We start from the raw sequence: 25,113 nt of genomic DNA, 5'->3' as shown, positions 1-25,113 counted from the left end.
GAACATTTCTACCGTGATTCGGTCACCATATACCTTTACCGTTCATAACACGATGTGCTATAAATTGTGCATTATCAGAAAATGCTCTTATCAATTTTATAATAATAATAACAAAAACTTGCATGGTCCTCGCATTGAATTCTATATGATAACAAAAAGAGTTATAATATAGAGTTCGATGGGTACTCAAAACGACTTGTAACTACTACTGTGTACTGTCTATTTTCGTGATCTTATGACCATTATTTTGAATGGTTTTGTTCCTAATAAACAAATTGATTGTGCCACAAATAATTATTGTTCTTGATTTGTAGTTGCTGTTTGCTAATTAGGGAAAACATGGAACTCCAAGATACGTTCTACAGCAAGTTCGAATATGTTGAAACAGTAAATACTCCGCTATCTAATTGTATGTAACCCACTGTTAAATGATTCATCATAAATTAAATGCTTCCAGACTACAGGCAATAAAGTGAGTCGTCAAGCTCAAATTTATGGCTCCCAAAATATTATACTCAATGGAAAAGTCATTCTGCAGTCAGGAGTTATGATACGAGGTGATCTAGCCAGTGTTAAAATGGGACGATATTGTTTTGTTGGCCGAGGTTCAGTTGTGAGGCCACCATGCAAAAAATTCAGTGGAGGGTAATATTTTCTTTTTAATGCCAAATTTCATTATCATCCAATTTACTTTGAAGTTGAAACTTGTATCAAAACAATTTTATATAACATTTATTTTTAATAATTTTAATTTTATACTTCTTTCATTTGGTCTATTAAGTAAGTAAGTTATAGAACTGAAAAGCATAAAAACTACTGCTTACATATGATCTTATTTAATCAGCAATAATGTGTAAAAACTGAACAACTCAATACATACATCTTTCATATTGATTATTTTTTTTTTATAATACTAAATATTGAATATGCCTATGATTTGAAAATCAAATAATAATAAGAGAAATATAATTTAGATTGAAATAATTATAATAATTTGTTAATTAAAATAAACTGTATAATCTGATTTTTTTTATTAAATACAGATTACTATAAAAAAGAGGCATTTAAGTTCATATAAATGTGGTTCAAAAATATAAGTATAATATACCTGTTTTCAATATTTTGGAGAATGAAATATATTTAACCATATTAAAATTATAATTTGTATGAACCATTCAAATTCATTTAACAAGTTAGATTAATCAATTTTTGGGTTTCAAACTTTAAATGCTATATATCCATTCGCTGAAATAATGTGTATAATGATTAATGTCTTATAACTTAATACTGTTACAACAGTAATGTTATAAATAATAAAATATGTAGATAAATGTAGATAAACGAGATCTTAATCTTCATTATAAGTGTATTCCGTGATAAGTATATAGGTTTAGTTATAATTATGTTTTAGGAAAAATATGAATTATATATGATAAATACAATAATTGATTTGAGCATTATATTACTAAAGATAGTTTCAAGTCATTAAAAAATTATCTATTCCAATGGTCGGTAACCGACAGTCCACACATCTTTCTTATATGGCCCACATTATGTTTCAAAAGTATAAAATTTCATTGAATATCATATCAATTTTTTGTACTGTCTGGCCCGTGAATCCTTTTTAATTTATGATTGGGCCCAAAGGTCCAAAAAGATTGCCGACCACTGATCTATTCAATACAATGTATTTGGTATTTATATTTATATATTAGCTCATTTTAAAATGTACATTATAGATTTACTTATTTTGCTCTTCAAATTGGAGATCATGTTCATATAGGTGAACAAAGTGTTGTTCAAGCAGCTATCATTGGATCTTATGTTCATATAGGAAAAAATGTTGTTATTGTAAGTTAGGTTATAATTTTTATTATAATATTTTTATTTTTATTAATATTATTATACTTTTTATCTGTTTAGGGTAAAAGATGTATACTAAAAGATTGCTGCATGGTAGGAGATAACACAATACTTGCTCCTGATACCGTAGTCCCTTCATTTGCTTATTATTCTGGTTCCCCAGGCATGCAAATCGGTCAACTACCAGTTTGTACTCAAGATTTATCAATTGACTATACAAAGTCATTTTATGATCACTTTGTTCCATCTATTGATAATTTATAAGTTTCTAAGTTATTACATTTTTTTTTAACACAGCTTCCTTTAATTTAAAACTTGTACAAAATAAATCATAATATATATATTTTAATATTGTTGTATACTATTAAAATTTTGTACAAGTTGAATTTTTCTGATCTTCATTTTTAAAATCTTTAAAAATCTGGGATGGTAACATGTATTCCAACAACATGTTATTTTCAGCTGGTAATCCCAAACATGCTCTGAGTATATTTTCAATACATGCTCGCTGACGGAATAAAGAATTAACTACTGGAGCTCCTATAAGAGAATAAATAATGATTTATCATAATTAATTAAATTAAATAATTATTAACCTTTTGGTACAATAGGTGCTTTGAGTAAGTATGATAAGACAGAAAATACTGGATGCAATGGTGTATAATCTGATTTATCGGATCCAATCTCAATTCTGTTAAATACTTCAGCCAATATAAGTAAATCCAATATAAGTGGAGCTGCTAGTAATGAATCTTCACATGTGTTATGTATGACTAATGTATTTGTTCCATTCAAGAATATTTCTGATGTATACTCATCTAATGCTCGTTTGGAATCTCCAACATATGGTACATATTTAATAACAATACAATGATCTGGTTTTTCATGAGTTTTGTAAAGTATATTATTTGACTGAACCATATCATCTACAACACTACTTTTAGAAATTTCTTTGGAGCGAAATTGTTGAGGTGCTGACAAATTATAACCATCATTGTTTCCTAAATGGTTATAGCTCACTATGGATACTGGTTTAATACCAGCGGTAACTAAAAAGTCTACAAGAACAGACTTCAGTTTAGTTTGTCCAGATTTGAAATCATCCCCAGCTATATGTACACCTCTTTTTTCAGCTAATTCTATCACACCTTTTATGAATGTGTTTGATGGTGATCCATTTATGTAAGTACACTGAAATGTTTTAAATAAATTAAGAGGTGATCATATTTAGAACTAAAAATCAAAAACTTACTCCTTCCAAAATTGATGCCACAGCAAATAAAGTTGATGGTGATATTTCTGTACTATTGTTACAAATTGATCTAAAAAGATTATCTGATGTATCATTAAAACCTTCAATTTCTTCACTAAATCGTTCTGTATTAGCTGTCCATAATACAACCACCTGGTCCAATTCTTTATTTTTTTTAAAATCTCTTATATCTTTTCTGATTTGATCTAAAGCTTCTGATTTTTTTTCAGCTTTAATTATATTATCAGCACGATATGACTGATTAGCTGCTATGAAGTCTGGAATGTAAATCGATGGTCGTGGCTTGATCTCTGACATGTGTTTCATTAATTTTCTTTGCAAATCAATATTCAATACCTACGTTTAAAACATCCTTTAAATGAAAAAAGGGTGAAACCGATAGGCCAGGTAAAATACAGATATAAGTGAATGATATTAGTCTTTTAAATTTGAAACCAATTTAGCATTGCTCTCGACAAACGATTTTGAGTGACAGATCTCGTGTGGATCAATTTCAATTTCTAAAAATATTTTATATAATAGAAGAACCAAATATCTGAATAAGGTAAGATTGACAATAAAAAAAATTTCTTAACTTTTGAGAAAAATAAAGGCATCTAAAATTTGGGAAAATCAAAATTTCTTTATAACATCATGAATTTCAATAATTAATTTTGATACTATAATAAGTCTTTAAACTAAATAATTAATATAATTTAAAGAAAATTCGTTGAAATAATCAAATTTGTCAAAAATTAATTTTGTAACTATTTTAAAACATTTTTGCTATTTTCCAGTATTTTTTTTTTTTTTTTGACAAAAAATAAAATAAAACATTGCCTAAATGATGTAGCGGATTTACGTCAATTTCATCGTTGAGTAACAATTTAAAATTAAAACACTTATGAACAATTTTTTTAAATTAAAATTAATTGTTTTAATAATTAGTTATGTACACATGGAGAATTTTATATTAAATTTTCAAAAAATGTTATTTAACCAAAATTATTTTATTGATATTTTCAAAAAGAACCTAAGAAAACATAAAAATTTCAATTTTATATTAATAGTTCAAAAAAACTTTTAAAATTGTACCATCCATAAAAAACACGGTGATACAAACAAGCCATGTAAATTTCAAATTTTTACTTAAATATTTTTGGAATTCAATGAAAACAAAAATTAGATTTAGGTAGTCGAAAATCAGTATGTCGCAAATGTTATCAGTTTTTAGAAATTATTTAGAAAGCTGTCGGGAAATTCGTATACCTACTAACTATCTCAAAGTAACCACTATTCCATCTTTCACATTTTATTTAGTGATGAACAGAGAAATCCTTCTGGTCGAAATTGTATATATAAACATAAAAAAAACCCTCATCATGGTAAAACCTATATATTCCTCGTTTCTTTCAGAATCTAAAATCAAATATTTAATTTATAACTCTTACTTTTGATCTTTTCATAGCTTGACTCAAGTCCAAGGATGAAATATCCCAACCATCAATTTCTATGTCATTGGGATTAATCATAGGTACTAAGCTTTTTAGAGGTACGTATACATCCTTGCCATTTGCATCCATACCAACACGGATTGTAGATGATTGTGTTATTGAACCATACCAATTTGGAGACTTGACACCCTCTTTAGTTTCCCATGTATAACCGAATTTATTTGCCAAAATGCCAGCAGTCAAGGTAGTACCGTTGTTGCCGCCTAAGCCAATCATCATTAATCCAGTTTTTGGTACCGTTTTCTTTGTTCGAATCTTTATTTTCGTGACTGTGGGCTTTATCTAGACAAAACAAAGAAATATATTTTTTAATCTTTATTGATTTTAATGAGAATACACAAACATTAAGTAGATAATGAGTAATAAGAAAGGAAATTCAGATGTGTATTTGTTGAATTTGACAAACAAACAGTATTAAATTTAACTGTAAATCATGTTACTGGCTTTATTAATTAAGTATATTACTTGTGTGTAAACTTATTTGAATTATTAAAACGTAAGATTATGGTTTTTGAAAAATAATTAATTTTATTACTGTTTTCATACAAATTTAATTACGAAGATCTCCAAATTATATTTGTCACTTTAATTGTCATAAGTACTAGTTTAACTAGTTTAAATAAAATACAATAAACCTATTTAATATTAGTATTATGATTGAGTATAATGTACATTTACTATACCTAAATTTCTTGATATGATATTAAAGTGACTGGAACCCAAACGAAAAAGACTGGTTTCGAACCGAAACCTTATCCAAAACCCACAAAAGCGTTTATGAAGAAATCGAAGTTGACACAGAAATTTTAATTTAAATGGTTTTACGGTTTTTTTTCTGATATTAAAATTGAAAAATATATTATAATATTATATATTTAACTTTACTGACAACTATAAATGACATAAAATTCCCAGTAATAAAACAGAAATTGAATATTATTAGTTCAAAATAGGGGCATCGTTATATCATAAACTACTAAAGACCTGCACGGGCCAAGTTTACCCAAATCGGCCCGGACGGGCTTTGGGCCAAGCCAGATTCTATAAAATGACAAGACAGAACGGGCCGGACCTCTATTAGGTATTAGGACAAAAGTTATGGGACCTGACCCGGTCATTTTTTGAACAAAAGTTACGGGTCGGGCCAGTTTAGACCCAAAACTCCCCTTTATCTACACTACTGGAAGTTAGTTAAAGTAAATAAAGGCATTATAATTTAAACGTTACAATATTTATTTAAAAAAATTATCCTCAGTCGAGTTCAATACTTAAGATTATATTTATAGCTAAGTTAATAAATAGTGATAGGTTGAATTGTCATAAATAATAAATCGATTATGTAATCGAACGGAAACTTTTTAATGATTAGTGAACCAACCAAATTATTTTGAAAGTGTATCAAATGATTAGGATTAAGAAATATGAAAGCAAATAATTGTTATTATCTATTTTTACTAGAACTATCATTTTACTTTTTTTTTAATTAATATACAATAAATAAATAAAATATATGATTATTTTAATTTTTAATTAATTTTAATTTCATTTAATATAAGCCATAAAAAAGTTCCTGGAGACTCAAATATACTATAGTTAAAGAGACTATTTAAATTATTAAATTAGTATATGATATTAATGATCACCAGGGCTCATAATTTATAGCATTTACATTTTTTTTTTTTTTTTTTGAGAGAGGTCTTAGAAATACCTATGTGAGGTTTACATTTGTTTTATATAACTAAGAAGTTAAATACGAAATTTTATGTTGCATATTTTTGCATATTTCAAAGTATAAATGCTATTTTGCTTTTTTAAGTTTTTTTCAATTCTGTAGCGTTTAAAATATTTTTTCTTAATAATAATAAGTAATTATGGTAGTATTAATTTTTATATTTTTAATTAATTAATGTTAATTAACTAATTCTTCTTTTTATGGTTAAAAATAATATATTTATTTGTATCATACAGCGACGCGATCAGAATTTTAATAATAAAAGTTAATTTTTTTTTTTTACATGATACGTGTTTTTTAATAATGAGTGAAAATTTTTTTTTTTTAATAATAAATGAAAATTGCTTAATTTTCATGTTATATTTATTTTTGCATTTTTTTGTATTTTTAGTGCATATTTAAGCGCTTATATGAACATTTTTAAGAGCATATTATAGAGCTTATAACTACATTTTTTAGAGCTATAAGTTATGATCCTTAATAATCACCTATATGTTGTAATAATTAAAAAAAAAAATGTTTAAGCCTAAAGTTAATAAAAAAAATTTTTTTTTAATTTATAATTGGTTTGTTGATCAAATAATCTCAGAATTCCATAGACTTAAGAATTTAATCAAGCTATTTTTAATTATAGCTTAAAATACACACACTTCGATTGTTTTTCGTATTTTAAATTGTTTAGTCATTTTTTTATTTAAAATAATTTTTGACAGCATGTAGGAATCACAATTACGTTTATTAGTTTACAATATTAAGTTAAAGTACCAATATACAGATTGCTTTAGTATTTTTTGTTGATGTTATGAAAGAATATTTGACTATTTATTTACTTCCAGCGGATATTTTATACTATTTACTTCATCTGTGTCTATAATAAAATAGGTCGTATTCTTTGGGAATATACCTAATACTTATATTGAGCAGGTTATGTATAATATTGTTATTATTATAGTTTTGAAAAGTATTTATATAGATACACTGGTATGTTTTAATTAATTTTTACAAAATATATTCGAATTTATATTATAAATAATATAATTTTGAAAATATTAAAAAAAAATCCTGAAGCAAATTGCTATGTAGTTCTAACAATTTATATGAATTAGAAATCGATACAAAAACTATTAAATTATAATTTAGACTGTCAATTAATCAATAGTCGTCCTATTGCTGTCATCGTTATAATTGTCAAATTGACTATTTATTTATGTTAAATATAGGTACGCCTTATAGCTTTCTGAAAAATATAGTAATCAAATAATATACTTTAAAACCGTATATAATTATATAAAATAATAACAATATAAGAGTATAGAAAAAATAGAAAGTGGGAAGGCTCAAGTTTGCTATTTACATGCGATAGAATAGTTGGTTGTTAGCATAATTATAATGAGATATTAGGATGTATAAAAAGACAGAACAAGGTGAGAAATGAAAAAGAGTCTTTAAAATTATATTGGGATATAAAGTAGGGAGATCGAATTTTGCATTTTATCATTGAGTTTATTCAATGGCTTATTTTCAGTAGAAAGATTAAATTTGTTATATACCTACGGTCAGTTATAGAAATTAGACTTAAATATGTATGTCAAATCAAGAATGTAATCGTGATAAGGATTCAAAATCAATGTTCAGTATGAAGCTGATGAACTTCAATAAATTTCTTTTGAACTCTTTTGAGTTGACAAGAGTTCGCATTTGGATCTTGATCCTAGAGGATCGAACCATATTTTAATATTAGCCTGATACGGTATAATGTAATTTAGTGGACTGATGTATAATAACGGTATAAGTCACATTTAATAAAACACAATAAATTCAGACAATTTACCACAATTGTGTTGCCTTGATCCATGGCGTAGTTTACAGGATAATCGACGGTGGACTCGATGTACTCATCAGAGTACTTAACGTTCGGGCTGTCTACCTGCAGGACAACCGCCGCCCCGGTGTCTCCATCAGAACCTCCACAAACAGTCGACGCCATGTAAAACGGAACAGATATTGTATACGATTATAAATTAATTTACTGGCGACAGTGTGAGCGTATTGAAAGGAAGCAACGATGTCGAAATGGCAAATATGGTAAATATTTCGCAAAAGTCCGTCTGTTTGTCTTTGGTTATATTTGAGTTTTTTTTTCTTTTTATTCACCGTGAACAGCAGTGAGACGACCGACTTTAGAAACCAGAGATCGAAGAGTGAGCCAGTGATCAGTGCTGTGGCGTAACAGACGACAATGATGAGTAATCGGAGGTGGCGGCGGTGAAATTGGTGTCCACGGATTCGCGGTCCGAGGCAGCAAGACGGATTATTATTTATAATATGAGCGACGTGCGAAGAAGCGGGGGAAGTTGGATAGAGCGTCCCTGGACCTTAATTTAGTGGTGGGACGATTTAAAATAATATTTAATTCAATATAATGTACTTTATTATTATAATTAAGTGTTTAAATAAAAACAAATGTTTCTGTTTATTTTCCAACTAATTATGATTCTTTTGTTAAAAATGTTTAATCGAATCAATGTACATGGTCTGTATTATAATTATTTTTTTAAGCACAAAAGCGATCAATGTATGATGAATGATAATATATTGAATAAAATACGGACTATTTATTACAACTACTCATTTCACAATTGGACCATAAAAATGATAATTCCTCATTTTATGACAAGTTATTAAATACAATATAATAATATTAAATACTGTGAATAGTTATAGACATGTAAAACGTCTTCAGTTGTTCACTTATTATGTTTTATAACAATAAAATATATTTCATGTAATTTTTTAAAAATAATTTAAAATAATCTGAGTAAAATAAGTGTGAGGATATGTAGCTACTTGGGGTAAAGATTTTAAATCTTCAAATTCGCCTAAAAATGAATTTGAACATGTATGTTTATTTTTCGCGCAATTGAAAAATGTAAAAAATCTTAGATCTATGCTTAAATTTAGTATGGAAAATTATGGTGGTATTTTTTAACATATTATACATATATTATAATTTTTTAAAATTTTAAATCCCCGTTTTTTATGAGCAATAAACTGTCGTTTAGTCGTAACACAATTTGTATGTAAACTAATGTTAATATATATTTACATTTTTAATTATGTGTAAGTACCATGTTGCATATTTTTAGTTATAAATAATAATCTTTGTTCATTATATTATTCGTTAGTGACAAGTGTTGATGAAAAATGTGTTCATTGTTATTAATAATAATCGATCTGAAAAAATTTACTGATATTAGATAATTTTATTTGTTTAAAAACAGTGAGTCTACCGAGTCTTAAGGTATTTCGTGCTTATTATCATCATGGTAGTAAACAAGCTTACCATATGGTATTACTCATAGATTTTTCTGGTGCACACGAATTGCGTCCTGAAATTACTTTTCCATATTAATTGCGTCCCTGATTTTCTAAACAACTACACGATTTGCGTTTCAAAATAAAAATATCATTTTATTTCCCATTTTATACAGATTTAAGACTGTCAATAGCATACCAAGGTAGGTTGCAAATATTGTTTTTTATCGTTGTTATGCAATTAGATACGATTAGATGCAATTCAATTATATTAATTTATTATTATAATTATATTAAAAATTTAAATTTAGATTTAAAAAATTATATGAATGATGAAAAATTGAACGATAACTTTTTATTAAAATCGAAACGAGTTAATTGGCCATTTTCATATTTCTCGTGTAGTCATTTAGACAAAGCCTCACGCAATTCGTATGCAAGCGATTTTTCATATGCGACTTGACACTATCGTTAACTTGTTAAATGTTAAGTCAAGTTCGAGAAATTCACATCATATGCATGGTATTTAGATATATAGTATTATAATTAATAGTATTTATTAGTCCCTCATGGACTTATTATATAGAACATTTGTGCCACGTCAACGAGCACTGAACTGAATAAAAAATACGTATTAGTGTATTACTTCTTAAGCTATTTCATATAAGGATTCGCTTATTGTTTATAATATATTGGTTAATTTGAGATGCACTCATAGCTGTTACATTAACACTAAAATATATTTTCAGTGTAATGAACACTTCCATCGACTTTTTCATTAAGAACGAGGTAGATATAAAGGATAGATCCCCATCAACTTCTTATTTTGATCAAAAATCCAGAAAAATTGATATTTTGCTTTAGATTTGCTAATGTAAATATAAATTATATATATAACTAGCTGAATTACCCGTCGTTGCCGGGTTTAAGTATATAAATGTATGTAACGTGCCAAGATTAAATTTTGTTAAATCTATTGAAATTTAAATTAATTAAGATTTTTGAAATAATATTTTATACATATTAATTTAGTTATTATCATAACCTATTCGATAAGTTATAGCTTACAACTACCTGAACCTCTCTACTGTTTGGTATTCTGTTGAATACATATAGCATTTCACTTCTCCGAATATTTTACCTTTTGTCAATAAGTTCATGGTCTTTTTGACTTTTAACCGAAACACTCTTGCAATTATATCATGTCGATCATATGATCTTTGACCGGGAAGTAAGAGCTCTTTTATCTCGTCCCAGCGAGGATTACATGTAAAAGTAATAAAAAGGTCAGGACGACCGTAATGTCTAACGTAGGTCATAGCATTTTGTGTTCTTTCGTGCATGTACCTTGGTCCACCAGTAAAAGTTGACGGGAGAATAACCATTTGGCCTAACTGATTAGCTTCTATGTCTCGTCGTCCAATCGCATCTTTTAAATCAATATAACTATCTGCACGTAATTTGGCTTGGTTGTTTTTGATGTAATTTAGTCTTTCAGTTTCAATTTTGGCGTATTCATTTACCAAATATTGACTGAAAAGAGAACGATAATTAACTAAATAGTGGTCTTCTCCTTATCTGACCATTATTCTATATTAGTGAAAACTTGATGCAGAGACAGTTTTTTTAAGCGGTAACTTGGTTTTTGGATCGCGTTGTGGTATATTGATTACATACCCATCATCCCTCCCCCCAACAAAACATTAAAGGATACTGCAGTGCGTCGTATGCTCGATGTATCTCACTGATACGGTGAAGCGAGTTACTTCGGTTTTCGAGGATGATGTCTCTTCGATCAAACTGCTGATCTACTAACACTAAAGCAACTTCATTTGCCGTTGGTGCATTATACCTGCCTCTATGTTCTTCTGGTGGTTTTTTATCTGCATGTATTACAACTTTAAATGACTCTGAAGGAGGTATTTTATCGATGGTAAATTGTAATGATCAATTGTAAATTATGCGGTGGCATGCCTAGTAAATCCAATGAGTTTAAAAACTCTGTTGGATAATTTACAACTTCAGTAGCATCGCAAACTGTAACTAAATTTGTATGACACCAAGTTTTCTGGTAACAAATTTTGTATCTTGAGATTCAATTCGTTGACCTCCACATTTTTTGCTATTAAAATTGCTCTTTCTGCCAGCCACTCGTGATTTGTGTATTGTCTGTGTATACTGGGACATATCTGGTCAATGAGAGCATCTTGCGAATAAATGATTGTGCAGAAATCGTTCGGTAATTTTATACATCCCGTTTCATCTGTAGTAACTTTTCCCATCTCCAATATCTAACAATTGTTTTGAGAATCTTTTGCACGCAGCTTTTTTTGATTGAATCGAAATCGAAGTATCGAAATCGTTCGCTATCTATCTTTATATATATTTCGACCATGAATTGTTGACAAAGCTTATGCATCGTAAAATAACTTAGTCCTGATCGCGTCTAATCATCAACCGATATGCATAATTTTTTGAACTAACATTCTTATTTGTTTTGGCACCTGTTGCGGGATCTTTTTGTTTAATATTTACGCAATACCCGTCATTTACTACCAAAAATAAAATTAATAGTTTTTAAATAGTTTTTAATAGTTTTTTAATAATTTTTTAATAGTTTTATTTAATATTATCGACCTGGTCAAAAAATATTAAACCGATTTCAACCCTTTAAATTCAAAATTTCGAAAAATCCTTTCTTAGCGCACGTCTACATCATAATAGCTATCTGTATGCCAAATATCAGCCAGATCCGTCCAATGGTTTGAGCTGTGCGTTGATAGCAGTCAATCAGCTTACTGTTTTATATATACAGATATATATATATATATTAAATTCATCATTTTTATTATAGTTTAAATAATTACATGAACTGAGGAAATATGTTATATTGTAGTATACAGAGTTTGTGCAGTGGCGGATTTAGCGTTTTGGCGCACCTAGGCTTAATCACTCTGCCCCTCCCCCCCTATCACTCTACTAAGGAACCAACAATATTTGATCTAAACCCTTCTCTTCGAATTTTATTCAGTTTTTTTATCAAAAAAAAAAATTTTTATATTAAATATTAAATCTTTAAAATAGAAAACTTCTAAAAATAAAATATTTCATATCTATTATTTTATTTCAGATACCATTATTATCAGTACAAATAAACAATGCTTATACAGTCATATAACGGAAATATAAATAGCCAGATATGAAAATACCTATACTTGGATAATCGGATGTTCCCAATAAATACATAAGTACTAATAAGTTATTAATAATAACTAGTAACTAACTGTAATTATATTATTACAAATGAAATATTTTCAAATTGTAATAATAATTGAAGTATTATTACTATAGCCTATAGGTACGCATCATACAATGTACATATTAATATATTGTTATAACTTTTTAAAATTATTTTTATTCGTGTTTATATAACAAATATAAAAAAAAATATACTAAAAAAAAATATACCTAATAAGTCAATAATAACCCTTAATTCTATAAAACAAAAAAGTCGCCCTCCCAAAAAAGCCACCCTAGGCTATAAACCTTTTAGCCTGCCCCTCAATCCGCCACTGAGTTGGTGGAGATAAATGTCAAAGCCCTCCGTGGCGTATTTTACAACTATTTATTTTTGTTCCCCTCTATTAAAATAACCATTGGACTAATAAAATTATGGGACTTCTAATTTCTAAATCCAATCTGATTCCATACCAAAACTGACATCTTATTTATTTGAACATTTAAAAATATTTTTTTTTGGTCGATAACTTAAAAAAAATTCAAATTCTATGCCAAAAATTTACAATTATTATAAACATAAGCGTGCGCAGATCTTGCTGGCAGGGGGGATGGGGGCAGAATGTAATTATGTATATATTATATAGCAGGGGTGGCAAATTATTTGAACGCTATGTGCCAAAAATTACTTTTTTTTTTTTCAAGCGTGTTATGAAAAATATTAATTTATATATGTATTATATTTAATATTGTAAGAAAAAAATTATTGTACAATTAATGTATTAATATAAAAAATGTTAGGTTAGTTACATAATATAATAATATTACTTTGTTAACGATTTTCTTGATGTAATTTTTTTTATTGAATGCTTGATGCCAATTCGTTGATATTTGGCGTATAACTGGTAACTTTTAATAAAGTACACGCGGCACTGCATTCATCAGTTAGTCGATATCTTAAATCAGATTTTATAAGAATAATTTCTGAAAATAGTGACTCACATGAATAAGTTGAAAAAAAAATAGACAAAACAGCTCACGCTACTATTTTTAAAATGGAATAATCTTGTTGAATGACATTCCACACTTTCAAAATCTTGTTCCCTATGTTAATCAATTTGCCTATTGCCTCATTATGCTAAATTTTTTCCAATTCATTTTTCAGTATAACAACTTTTTCATTCAATATAGTACTTGACTGAAAATCTACAAGTTGCATTTCAAAATCATCTAAATTCAACCATTCAAACACTTTTAAGTTAAGTTTTTCAAATGACAATGAGTTTGAATAAATAATAATTTACACAGTTTCTTCGAATTCTTTAAACTGAGTTAAGCGTGTAGATAACTCATTAATAGCTGTCTCAATAATATTTGAAAATGTTTGGATAAGATGGTGAATATCAGGTTTTTTTTAAAATTTTCAATTCAGAAATAAACTTTTTAAGGTTAGGAAAATATTTGAATTTTTTTTTTATTATGTCACCGTTAAATACTCTTAAATTTACCTGAAATGCTTGGATCATATCATACATATTAGTAATTATTTTATTATTATTTTGTAGTTTAATATTCAATTCATTTAAATGCTGGACGAAATTTGCAAAGAAAATCAATCTGGCTATCCATTGCAAGCAGAGCCGGATTTAGGGGGGGACGAACCGGGGCATTTGCCCTGAAAGTTTTGGTCGGGGGGCGCCAAATTTCAAAATAAGTTGTGTATATATATATTAATAGTTTTTATTCATTTTATAATAAAAATATTATACAAATTACAATTTCTATTTCCATTTGACTTTATGGTTATAACAACAATGGGAAAAACTCAAAAACCCCATGGATATTATTTGTCTACTAAATATATTTTCTGCAACTCATTGTAGTATATTTTATTGCTAATAGGATATCTACAAACTATAAATTATGATAATCAGACAACACATGATGTTAAAACCCGATTAACAATACTGATAAGTTAATTTTTCTTCGACATATAACAATTATCAAATTCAATCGAAAATCAAGTTGCCAAAAATTTAGATTACAATGATATAATTAACGATTTTTCTGCCAGAAAAACAAGAAATATCAAAATTTAATGATAATTTGTTTGATTATTGTATAATGATTATTTTCATGTATTAGTTTGTAATAATTTGTATTTAAAGTTTTTTACTTAATACACATTTTTTTTAATCTAGCAAATAGATATATTTTTCTTTTATTCTCTTCAATTTTTTTCTTTAGAGTTTAACTGGTACATTAGTATAATTGTGGGCATAAAAAAGGGAGAGGGCGCTAATTTTATAATTTGCCCCGGGTAAAAAATATACTAGATCCGGCACTGATTGCAAATCAGAAATCTTCATATATTCGATTTTGCTCATTCAAAAACACCTTAATTTCGTTAAAGCATTCAATAAAAATTTGAAGAATTTTGCCATAACTAAGCCAGCGAACAATATTAAACATAACTAAACCTCTATATACTGAATTTACTTATTTTATTAGATTTTAAAATTGTCTTTTATTCAAACCACGCGGAGTAATGAAATTCAATATTTTAGTAATGAGATTTATTACAGCGTCAAATGATTTGAAAGTATTTTTTTTGCACACAATACCTCCTAATGTATAATACAGCGAAAGTCTAGCAGGAGATGTCCCACATATTTAGTAAATAAATTAATAAACCCTAATTCTTTATCAGTCATTCTAGGTGTGCCATCAGTAGTAACAGAAACAATCCTTGAAAAATCCACATTTGCCTCAGAAAGAATATTTACAATTGCTTTGCAAATATCAGTACCTTTTTTTTTTGTTTCTTGCAATAAGACTAATTTAACTAATTCTTCTTTAATTGAATTACTAAAAAAATATCTAATAAATATAGATAATCGAGCTGAACTAGTAATGTCTGTGGTCTCTTTAATTTTTCATAGTTTCCAGTGTCGTTTTCAATGATACAATTAACTGTACTACTGTTAACAAATTAATATCAGATTTTTACAGACATGCACTTTTAATATTGAAAATAATATAGACACCAACATTTTCAATGTGAAAACAAACTCAAATGTTTTCATTTGGTAAATAATACCCAAATCTTTAGCACGAATATCAGCTTGTCTAGTGGATTCTGAGATTTCATTAATAGTAGTAAGTAGAGCTGAATAATTTACTTTGACCATACTAATGATTTCATAGCGGCTAGACCATCGTGTAGTAGAAACCGGCTTCAAAGTTATTATTTTAAGTTGACTGAATTGGCAATATTCTCTAATAATGCATGTCTAATGCAGCTGCTTTAAATAAAATTATAAATGAGCTGGATATTTCCAAAAAAAATCAAACGTCGTTCGATTGTTTCTCCCAACAGAATCGACTAGAACGAGAATCAAGCAATGTCCATGACGTGGACAGCGCGGCGACCGTTATCACAACGGCCGTCGACGACCGCGTCTATTTTTCCAATCAGTCACCAGACTGCAGATCGTACAGTCATCACGACACCCGGTTTCCGATCCATCATAGGAGGGAGACCTAGAACAGTCGCGAGGACGTCGGACACGCACCACCACCGAGTCCGTCGGTGTATGTGAAAACGTGTCTGGAAAACCATGATCTGGAGGCATGGACCGTCCACCAGAAACCATTATTTTTATCAGTTATGTTTTGTGTATCGATTGTATTAATTCACGTAACTCACGAAAGTACCCATGTTTATCACCATAATATACACCGTTATACTGTCGGACATCATGGCTATTTCATTTTCATCATATTATGTCGGATTGTGCATTCTACATCGGACGCGCTCCCCAACATCCATAGCAATGAACAAAAAATGTGTTAAAGTTTTTCTCTTTTAATTTTGGCTAAACACCGTTTGTACACCCTTACATAGTTTATACTCCATCAAAATAAACGACAACTATATTTTCTCATTTAATACTATATTCTTGAATAATATCATGTAATTAACTAAAAATACTCTGTGCATCTATAGATGTCATTCGTTTTAAATAAATAAATTGTTCTACAGGACAATTTGTATTTTTGTTAAAATAACGTATCACAATGGACAATTGCTCGTGGTGGTCTATATCATTGGTCTTGTCTTCTATCAAAGATACATTTTCATTAAGAATTGCATATTTTAATTGTATTTTGATAACCTGGTCATAGGCGTGCGCAGACTTTATTCGCAGGTTATGCAATAAGAAATATAGGGCTCCTCACAAATAAATTTTCTAATCTTCCCTTAATTTATTTGCATTTTCTTTTAACGCATATGAGATTCAAGTTACAATCTAAGTTTTTGCATATATACTACTTAGCTTCTTTACTTCCCTTAGAATCTAAAATCACACATAGTTTTACAGTAGAATATTAAACAATGCACTGTAGAAATAAGTAGTTTGAAATTTGATTTATATTTATTAAAAAATAATTTATTATTTATTTAAGATCAAGTATGTACTATATTGAATGCTTTTGAATAATTTTAACATATTTATAATGTTGTTATTTTATGGAGAGTACGTAAAATCTAAAGTTCAAGTCTTCTTTTTATCGGCACACATGCTTTGAATTCATCTATTACATCTTCAATATTGATTTCTGATGCCATCTTTTGCTCGATAAATATTAACATCAGTGAATCAAGACGTTCTTGTAACATAGTGTTTCTAAGTTTAGACTTTACAATAAACAATTTGGAAAAGTCCCTTTCACACGAGCAGCTTGTCACAGGTATTGTTGCAAATTGTGTTAAAGCTTTATTGAAGTTTGAAAATATTATTTTCCGGTCGTTTTCTGATAACCAATTCAGCCATACTACAATGTTTTAGTTGATGACCCTCTAATAGAAGTTCTATCAGACATATTTGTAATGAGCTTAATTTCAGACTCAAATGTAGTATTCACATTAAATTTTTCTTTCAACATTGAAATATCATTACTATCAAGCTTTAATTGATTTAAATTTCCTGTGGTAGTAATTAAATTTAAAGTTTCTTAACTTAATAATAAATATGGGCCCCTCACATGAAGCCGCAGACTATGCAGCGGCATACCCTGCATACCCCGTGCGCACGCCTATGAACCTGGTTAATAGATGAAATTAGATCGTTCTGTAATGGTTGCTTACATTTTTTTGGTTAAATGTTCAATAAAAATTGAATCATATTTAAAAAAGGTAAATTATATCTAAGAATAAACCTTTATAAACATTATTTTTACTTTCTATATGTTCTCTGAATGGTTTACCACTAATATCTAAACAAATCGTAGTATCAATTAATCGTCTTATAATCTCCCTATTTTTTTGTCGAGTTAACACATTCACACTGTTAATATTTTTTCTTTGGTCATCTATAACTTCATCAATAGATTTTGAATTTAAAAAAATTGCTAATAATGTTGTTAATAACTATTTAAATGATTTTTGGATTTTTTGTGAGCACTGAATTTGGAGGTTAATTAATTTGGTCTTAATTTGGAGTTTGGAGGTAGAGGTTTTCCAATTTTTAAATCTGACTTTAGAATATACTAATTCTGATTGTCCAACATTAGGTCCCATTGATCCGCCAAACATCCGAAAAGGGAAGCGAAACGCTAAATCTTCCTTTGGGCTGTACTCTAATCAAGTAAACTGTTAGTACTATGATTTTTGAAAACTATGTTTGACACCACTAAACATGGTTCTTGGGAAAATTTCCATTACAGGTTAAAATGGGCCTTTTAAAAGTCTTAGTCTGAATTCAATCTGATTTTTAGGATCATCGGGATGTATATCAGGTACTATTTTATTAAGACTTATGGGCGATGGGTATAGGTGATAGTTAATTTTTAAAAATTTGTACTTAGTAAAAAATTAAAAATAATAATAAAACTGCATAAAATAAAGTTAGATTTGAATAAAAATATATAAGATATATTTAATAATATACCAGTATATAAGTATTTTGATATGATTAGAACAGGCACTGGGTCTGGTGAGTCATCTGGGTTATTAAAAACTGCTTTATCTGATACATTTATATCTATAAATAAATAGTTTATTAGAATATATGTATTTTAGTAGGTACCTAATGTAAATTTGTATTTATCTATTCAAAGATTTAATAAAAAAAACTAATGAATGTTCGAATAACAAATTAAAAACTTAATAATTCACAAAACTATTATAATATTAGGTTCCTACCTACTACCTACCTACCATATTTTATTATTATGTATATTATACAATGTTCCTGACATAAGAGCCATTAAATAATAATAAATAAATAAATAAACTTACCAAAGAAAATTTTCTTATGACCATGTTTCACATTTTAACAAACACAATTTATTATTTATGCATAAATATTCACAAACGAAAAAGTCATGTTAACGTAATTAAAAACAAATCAGAAAAATTGATTGTATAATATATTGGCGCGGTTTTGTCTGAATTATCCATAGACCTTATATAGAAAAAGGTCTATGAAATTATCTTGAAACCACAGTGATAACTGATACTGATTGCCGCCTATCTATATACAGTACTAGCTTAATTACCCGGCTTCGCACGGAACATTCTTGGCCGTGACATAGGTTTTATTACTTTACACTATTTAAAGCCAAGTTCGGTATAACTATTGGTGGTTATAAAACAAATAAAATGAAAGTTCAAATGAATCAGTATAGTAATTTTGGTGATACCTTTGAATTACCGTATTTGCTGGTTCCAATATTTTTTTAAAATCCCTTCTTATTGCACGTTTTGTATATAGGAGAGACCACCATGTCAGATTTCAAGTTCATATAGTTTTGAGATGTAACGATGATCAATAAGTGAGTTATACCTGACGTTGTCCGTTGAGAAAATTTTGAGTATTCAATTCTTTTTGGGTATTACCGTTGAACCTATACCTTCTTATTTTGGATTATTATTTTTTTATTTATTCATTTTATTGAGAAAAGTCTGACAGTTCGAGGTTCCAAATAAATGCTATTTATTAAAGTGTATGTGGATTATACAATATTTTTTTGTTTTTCCTTTTGTGGTGTGTACACAATTTGACACGTGAGTAGGCCCCACACAGGTATCCATGTGAGAATCATGAATTTTCAAAATTCATTCCATACACTTGTTTTAATTGTCCTTATAATTTGTTAATGATCATTGAAAAAGTGAGTAGCACTGGAAACTGCAAATGTTTGAATTCCAATGGCTTATCTGTTGGAGTTATTGGGATGCGTGGTAATAGTACATGTTCACCTTTAAATTTTCTGTTTAAAATTATGACTTCGATTATGTTGTTATACAGTTTAATAATTTATATAATAAAATTATTAAAATCAACATATTAAACAAATCAAATATTTCCTTGGTAACCAAAAATTGAAAAATGTATGCATCCAGTCCAAAACAGTGTCGACCCTTAAATACGCGATTTTCGAAAAATCCTTTCTTATTGCACGGTAAAAATATGAGAAGAACCTATATTCCAAATTTCAAGTCCGTACGTTGCGTAGTTTTTGAGATACAGTGATCAGTCAGTCAGTGGTATTTGGATTTTATATGTATAGACTCATGTAAACACATATATGTAAACACTCATTATCACCGCGGTGTCACTTGTGGTTTGCTTAAAGTTGAACATTACAGAATTACCATGCACCACGCACTCAATGTTTACATATTATTCTTTATACATTGTAGGTATACAACTATATTATAATGATTTTTTAAAATTGTATTTGGAAGAGAACTTTAGCCCGTAGGAGGAGCAGCTGCTCACCCTGCCCCCCGTACGCACGCCTATGATTATAAACTATTTTTAAAATAATCTATTTACTATTTAAGTAATATCTACAGTTAAAATTCTACATTGGTAAGCAGTTAAAAATTGGATAATTTATGAGCAAATAGCAATAATTGTACTCACGAACATTAATATTAAAATACACTTACATTATTTATGTATAAGTATTGTGGTGCTGGCGCATATTTTACGTGTTAAATCTAATAAGCATTTAATATATTCAACTAAATATATTGAGTAAAGTTAAATTCTATAGTCTATTGCAGTTATATACAAAAGTTATGTGACTCATTAATGTTATGAATTTTTTTTTTCCAATGACAAAAAATTTAAAAAAAAAAACTTAAACCATACATCAGCTTTAAAATAAATTCAATTATGATCTTTAATAAAATGTATAATAACATTTATAATAAATTATATTAAAATAATTAGTACATAGTAGTACACAACTAAAAAATATTAATAACTACTTTATTTTTTTTACATTAGATATTAATAACTTAGAAAACTATCGTCATTAGCTTTTAACATTTATTTTAAAGTGATTGTTTACATATCTATACAAATAAAATTGAAGATTAATTTGAATTGATTGAATATTTTGAAAAAAACAATCATAAAATGGGTATTGTTGTGCCAATTACACATGTGAAATGATGGCCCGGGCTGATTAAACCATCTAACATGGGCAGCTTATTGTTTTAACGTTTTAAGAGACTAAAAGTATCAAGATTAAACAGACTTACAGAAACTATACCTCCACCAGGCGTGGATCCAGGAGGGGATGGTAGGCCCCCCCCCGTCAGCCGTATCAAAATGTGTTGTATCTAATTTGTTATACTATTAAATTACATTATTTTGTGTTATACCATTCTAATGTATTGTTAATTGTTATTGTCACAAATGTTCGTCTTTTATTTTTATAACATAAATATATGAAGTGTCGATAACAACAATATTATTGCGACCGTATGAGCGACGACAACCACCGGCCGGCCAGCCCAACCGACTCATAGAGTTTTGTTCTAAAAATAGTATGAGATTCCATGTTTATTTTGTTTACAGATATTAAAATCTTCCTTATTCCTGACTGCTTGAAATATACATATTTATAATACAGATATCAGTTTATTTCTAGCAGTACTTATAATAGTAATAATTGTTGTGTTGACTGTTGACATTAGATTAGACATTCTTTAGTCTTTAGTTTGACAACCGTAGATATACACGCGTACTTGTATTACGTATAATTTCCTTAGTAATCGAAATTATATTTCTCGTAATACGCCGTTAAAAGTGACCGCGATTTGTTCTTTTAATTTAATTGGTGACGTTTGTATTATAGTTGTAAGTTGTTATATTGTAATTATTTCATTTTATTCGTTTATTGAACAAAAACATAATGTCTAAGAGGAAAAATGTCGATATTACACATTTTTTTTTTAAAAAAAAGTGCAACTAGTGCAAGTACTGTGGAAAATGATGATCGAAGAACTGAGGAAAATAAAAATCGAATTGCAGTCGATTCAAGTGAGTCGTCTTTACCATCCAAAAAAAAGTATTCATTATAAATTCATAAATAATCAGGAATCAGTGGCGGTTCTAGCGTACGGGCAGGGTGGGTAGCTGCCCGTACCAACATTTTTACGTTCACCTTAAAAGGTTCACTGTGATGTTTAAATAAGTAAAGAATTAAGGAATTCAAATATATATTTGTTTTTATTATTTACACTTTCATAAATAAAAAAGTGTTTAATTGGGAAATCTTTGTTTTTGGAAGCTTCAACATTGTCTGATGTACATCAACAAATAAGTAATTATGGCGAAGCTTTCACTAACTTGAGAAAAGTAGTTGAATTATCTATGGTAATTTTTGTATCCTCAACTAGTGCTGAACGAAGTTTTTCTACTATGCGGCGTATTAAGACTTACTTGAGAGCTACAATGCAAAATCCTAGGTTAAGTAACCTTGCTTTATTATCTATAGATAAAGAGAATTCGGAAAAATTGTTAAAAGACCCAACTCCTGCTCTTGATATGTTTGCAAAAATAAAACATAGAAGATTACAATTTCAGATATAGTAAAAATATAGTTTATATTATACTTTATCATTATAATATATTAAATTATTTTTATATGTACCTAAAGAAAAAATAATATATATATATATATATATCTAATTTGAATTAATATTTTTATTTTTTATGTGTGTTAACTGTTAAGTAAAAAACTGTAGCTTAGGAAAATTTAAGATTTAAATTTAGCTTACAGCTTACTTCTAAATGTACATAAGGATGTTATAAATTTTTTATCGGATATTAGCAGCATTTGGTTTCTCTGTGAAAACAAAAGATATTTATTACTTATTATTTACAAAATTACAATTTACAAATTTACCTATGAAAACAAAATAAACAACAATTTATGTTACTTACATGCGTACGATACACGCCTACGTGAAACGGGACGTAACTTGAAACATAAAATATATTGTTTGCCCGTACGAAAATCTAATCCTAGAACCGCCCCTGTCAGGAATTGCATTATGTACTATTGCATTTATAACTATTTATATATATATATAATAATAATATAATATAATATACTCGTATTTAGCAGTAGGTATCTAAATATGTATACTTATTTATAATCCGCCCCTCCCCGTTAAGGTAGGCTGGATCCGCGCCTGACCTCCACAATTATAATTTTACTAATTTCCTTATAAATATAATCTTTAACTATCTACTCAATACTATAGATTAAATTTCACAAAACATAATCTATAGTGCACAAGATTGTAAGTTCCACAAAACATACAATCTTGCGCACTTATCTTAAAATTAAACAATATTCCCAAAATGATCGAAGTCGTTCTTCCTAAAAATAAAATAACAGTTCAACATCTTTCTGATCACTTCAACACCACTAGTAATAATTTTTTAATTTGTAGCAATTTTAATGCAAAACATTATTCTTGAGGCTGCTATGCAAATAACCTACAAGGCGTTGTCTTTCACAATTTTGTAACACAAAAAAACTGAAAGTTTTTATCTCCTCCAAACAAAACTTACTAGCTAACCCTCAAAAATCCTGATATTTGTATTATATATAAAATAACTAATTAATATTAAAATAATAATGATAATAATAAACATGAATAGATAATATATTTATATAATTTAGTATAGGTATCCAAATAGCATTATACGATTAGGTGGTCTCGTAAATTATAATGTTAGAGTAAAATAATATAAGTCACGTTAAACGATAACAATATTAAATAGTGGCGGCACGTTAGGGTAGACAATGAAACATAGTCTAACCAAAAATATCAAATAATTTAATTTTAAAAATGAGTTGTTTATTATATGCTACTATACTATATAAGTATTTTATTTTTCATAATTTTATAAAAAAATTGTTATTTACACTGATTCGTCTCTACAGTGCCTGCGTGAGTAACGAGTGTGACTAAATATATATTATTAATAAGTATAATTTTATTTATATCTAATCTATACCGTAATCGCTACGTCGTCGCTATAAAATCGGTCGAGACTATGGCTATAGATAATATGGTGACTAAAATTACGAGCCTGATGCGCCATCTAAGGTAATAAACACTGGCAATGGCTATATAATATATATATATATATATGTCTATAATATATAAACGTCATATATATTATATATATAATATTTATTATTTATTTATTTTTATATATAACCCCACTGTAGACATACTATATTACTATATTATAATTTAAGTATATATCCAGTGACGTACGCAGAGGGGGGGCTTACGGACTAAAAACCAAAGACTAAGTTTAAAAAAATTATATCAATATGGCTTATTGTTGTGTGAAATATTCACATGAAGCTTCAAAAACAACTTTAGGGGTCCATAAAAACATAGAGGAAAAAAATAAATGGGAAAATGCATTAAAAACTGTTTTTAAAAAAAGTTACAGAGCGTGTGCTTCACACTTTAAGAAGAGCGATATTAAGTCTACTTGGGAATCCGGTGAAGGTGAAAATAAATACAGAGTAAGAATACATTATTATTTGTTTCAGTGTATTTATACCCATTTTTCAATCTATACTATATATAAAATTGTAAGGGTTTTTCTTCGACCGCGTTAACCGAGAAAACTACTGAACCGATTTGGCTGAAATTTTTTTTGGTTGAAACCCGACACTTTGCTGAAGGTTTTAGTACCACTTTTGTCAGTAAAAAAGTTCATAAAAGTTCATAAAAAATTAAAAACAATTGTACCTATATTGTGCGTGTACCTATATTATCAATCCGAGATTGATTATTTAAATATTACAGCACTTCAAATTGGGCGAATGACTATATTATGTCCTAAGTGCCATGCAAA

At 28.2% G+C, this 25,113-nt stretch overlaps 2 protein-coding genes and 1 long non-coding RNA gene across 3 annotated transcripts; 2 read left to right on the top strand and 1 right to left on the bottom strand.

The window, feature by feature from the left end:
- Nucleotides 1–127: 127 nt before the first annotated feature.
- LOC112688785 (dynactin subunit 5) lies at nucleotides 128–2,186 on the top strand. Its single transcript, XM_025562148.1, has 5 exons — nucleotides 128–212; nucleotides 315–387; nucleotides 458–645; nucleotides 1,740–1,851; nucleotides 1,924–2,186. Exons 2-5 carry the CDS (start codon nucleotides 340–342, stop codon nucleotides 2,125–2,127), a joined length of 552 nt encoding a protein of 183 aa, XP_025417933.1. The 5' UTR covers nucleotides 128–212; nucleotides 315–339; the 3' UTR covers nucleotides 2,128–2,186.
- A 25-nt stretch (nucleotides 2,187–2,211) lies between these two features.
- Nucleotides 2,212–8,365, bottom strand: LOC112688782 (inositol-3-phosphate synthase). The gene is made up of 5 exons (XM_025562143.1): nucleotides 8,193–8,365; nucleotides 4,567–4,911; nucleotides 3,116–3,472; nucleotides 2,460–3,054; nucleotides 2,212–2,403 (listed from the first exon to the last, which is right to left on the bottom strand). Exons 1-5 carry the CDS (start codon nucleotides 8,346–8,348, stop codon nucleotides 2,228–2,230), a joined length of 1,629 nt encoding a protein of 542 aa, XP_025417928.1. The 5' UTR covers nucleotides 8,349–8,365; the 3' UTR covers nucleotides 2,212–2,227.
- A 1,201-nt stretch (nucleotides 8,366–9,566) lies between these two features.
- On the top strand, nucleotides 9,567–16,932 carry LOC112688783. The gene is made up of 3 exons (XR_003149079.1): nucleotides 9,567–9,879; nucleotides 12,807–12,924; nucleotides 16,293–16,932. It is a non-coding gene; the product is annotated as an uncharacterized LOC112688783 (long non-coding RNA).
- The last annotated feature ends 8,181 nt before the right edge of the window (nucleotides 16,933–25,113 follow it).

Source organism: Sipha flava, unplaced genomic scaffold (genome assembly GCF_003268045.1).
Source record: "Sipha flava isolate LNK unplaced genomic scaffold, YSA_version1 403_pilon_pilon, whole genome shotgun sequence".
Classification (NCBI taxonomy): domain Eukaryota; kingdom Metazoa; phylum Arthropoda; class Insecta; order Hemiptera; family Aphididae; genus Sipha; species Sipha flava.
Note: the sequence above shows the minus strand (reverse complement) of the source record. Positions and strands in the feature narration are given on the sequence as shown.

Excerpts from the sequence above, each read along its gene's own strand:
- LOC112688785 (XM_025562148.1), top strand. The coding sequence starts at position 340 with ATGGAACTCCAAGATACGTTCTACAGCAAGTTCGAATATGTTGAAACA. Across the intron at positions 646-1,739 it reads TGCAAAAAATTCAGTGGAGG|ATTTACTTATTTTGCTCTTC; the intron begins GTAATATTTTCT and ends TGTACATTATAG. Across the intron at positions 1,852-1,923 it reads TAGGAAAAAATGTTGTTATT|GGTAAAAGATGTATACTAAA; the intron begins GTAAGTTAGGTT and ends TTATCTGTTTAG.
- LOC112688782 (XM_025562143.1), bottom strand. The coding sequence starts at position 8,348 with ATGGCGTCGACTGTTTGTGGAGGTTCTGATGGAGACACCGGGGCGGCG. Across the intron at positions 3,473-4,566 it reads AAGCTATGAAAAGATCAAAA|GTATTGAATATTGATTTGCA; the intron begins GTAAGAGTTATA and ends TTTTAAACGTAG. Across the intron at positions 2,404-2,459 it reads AGCACCTATTGTACCAAAAG|GAGCTCCAGTAGTTAATTCT; the intron begins GTTAATAATTAT and ends ATTCTCTTATAG.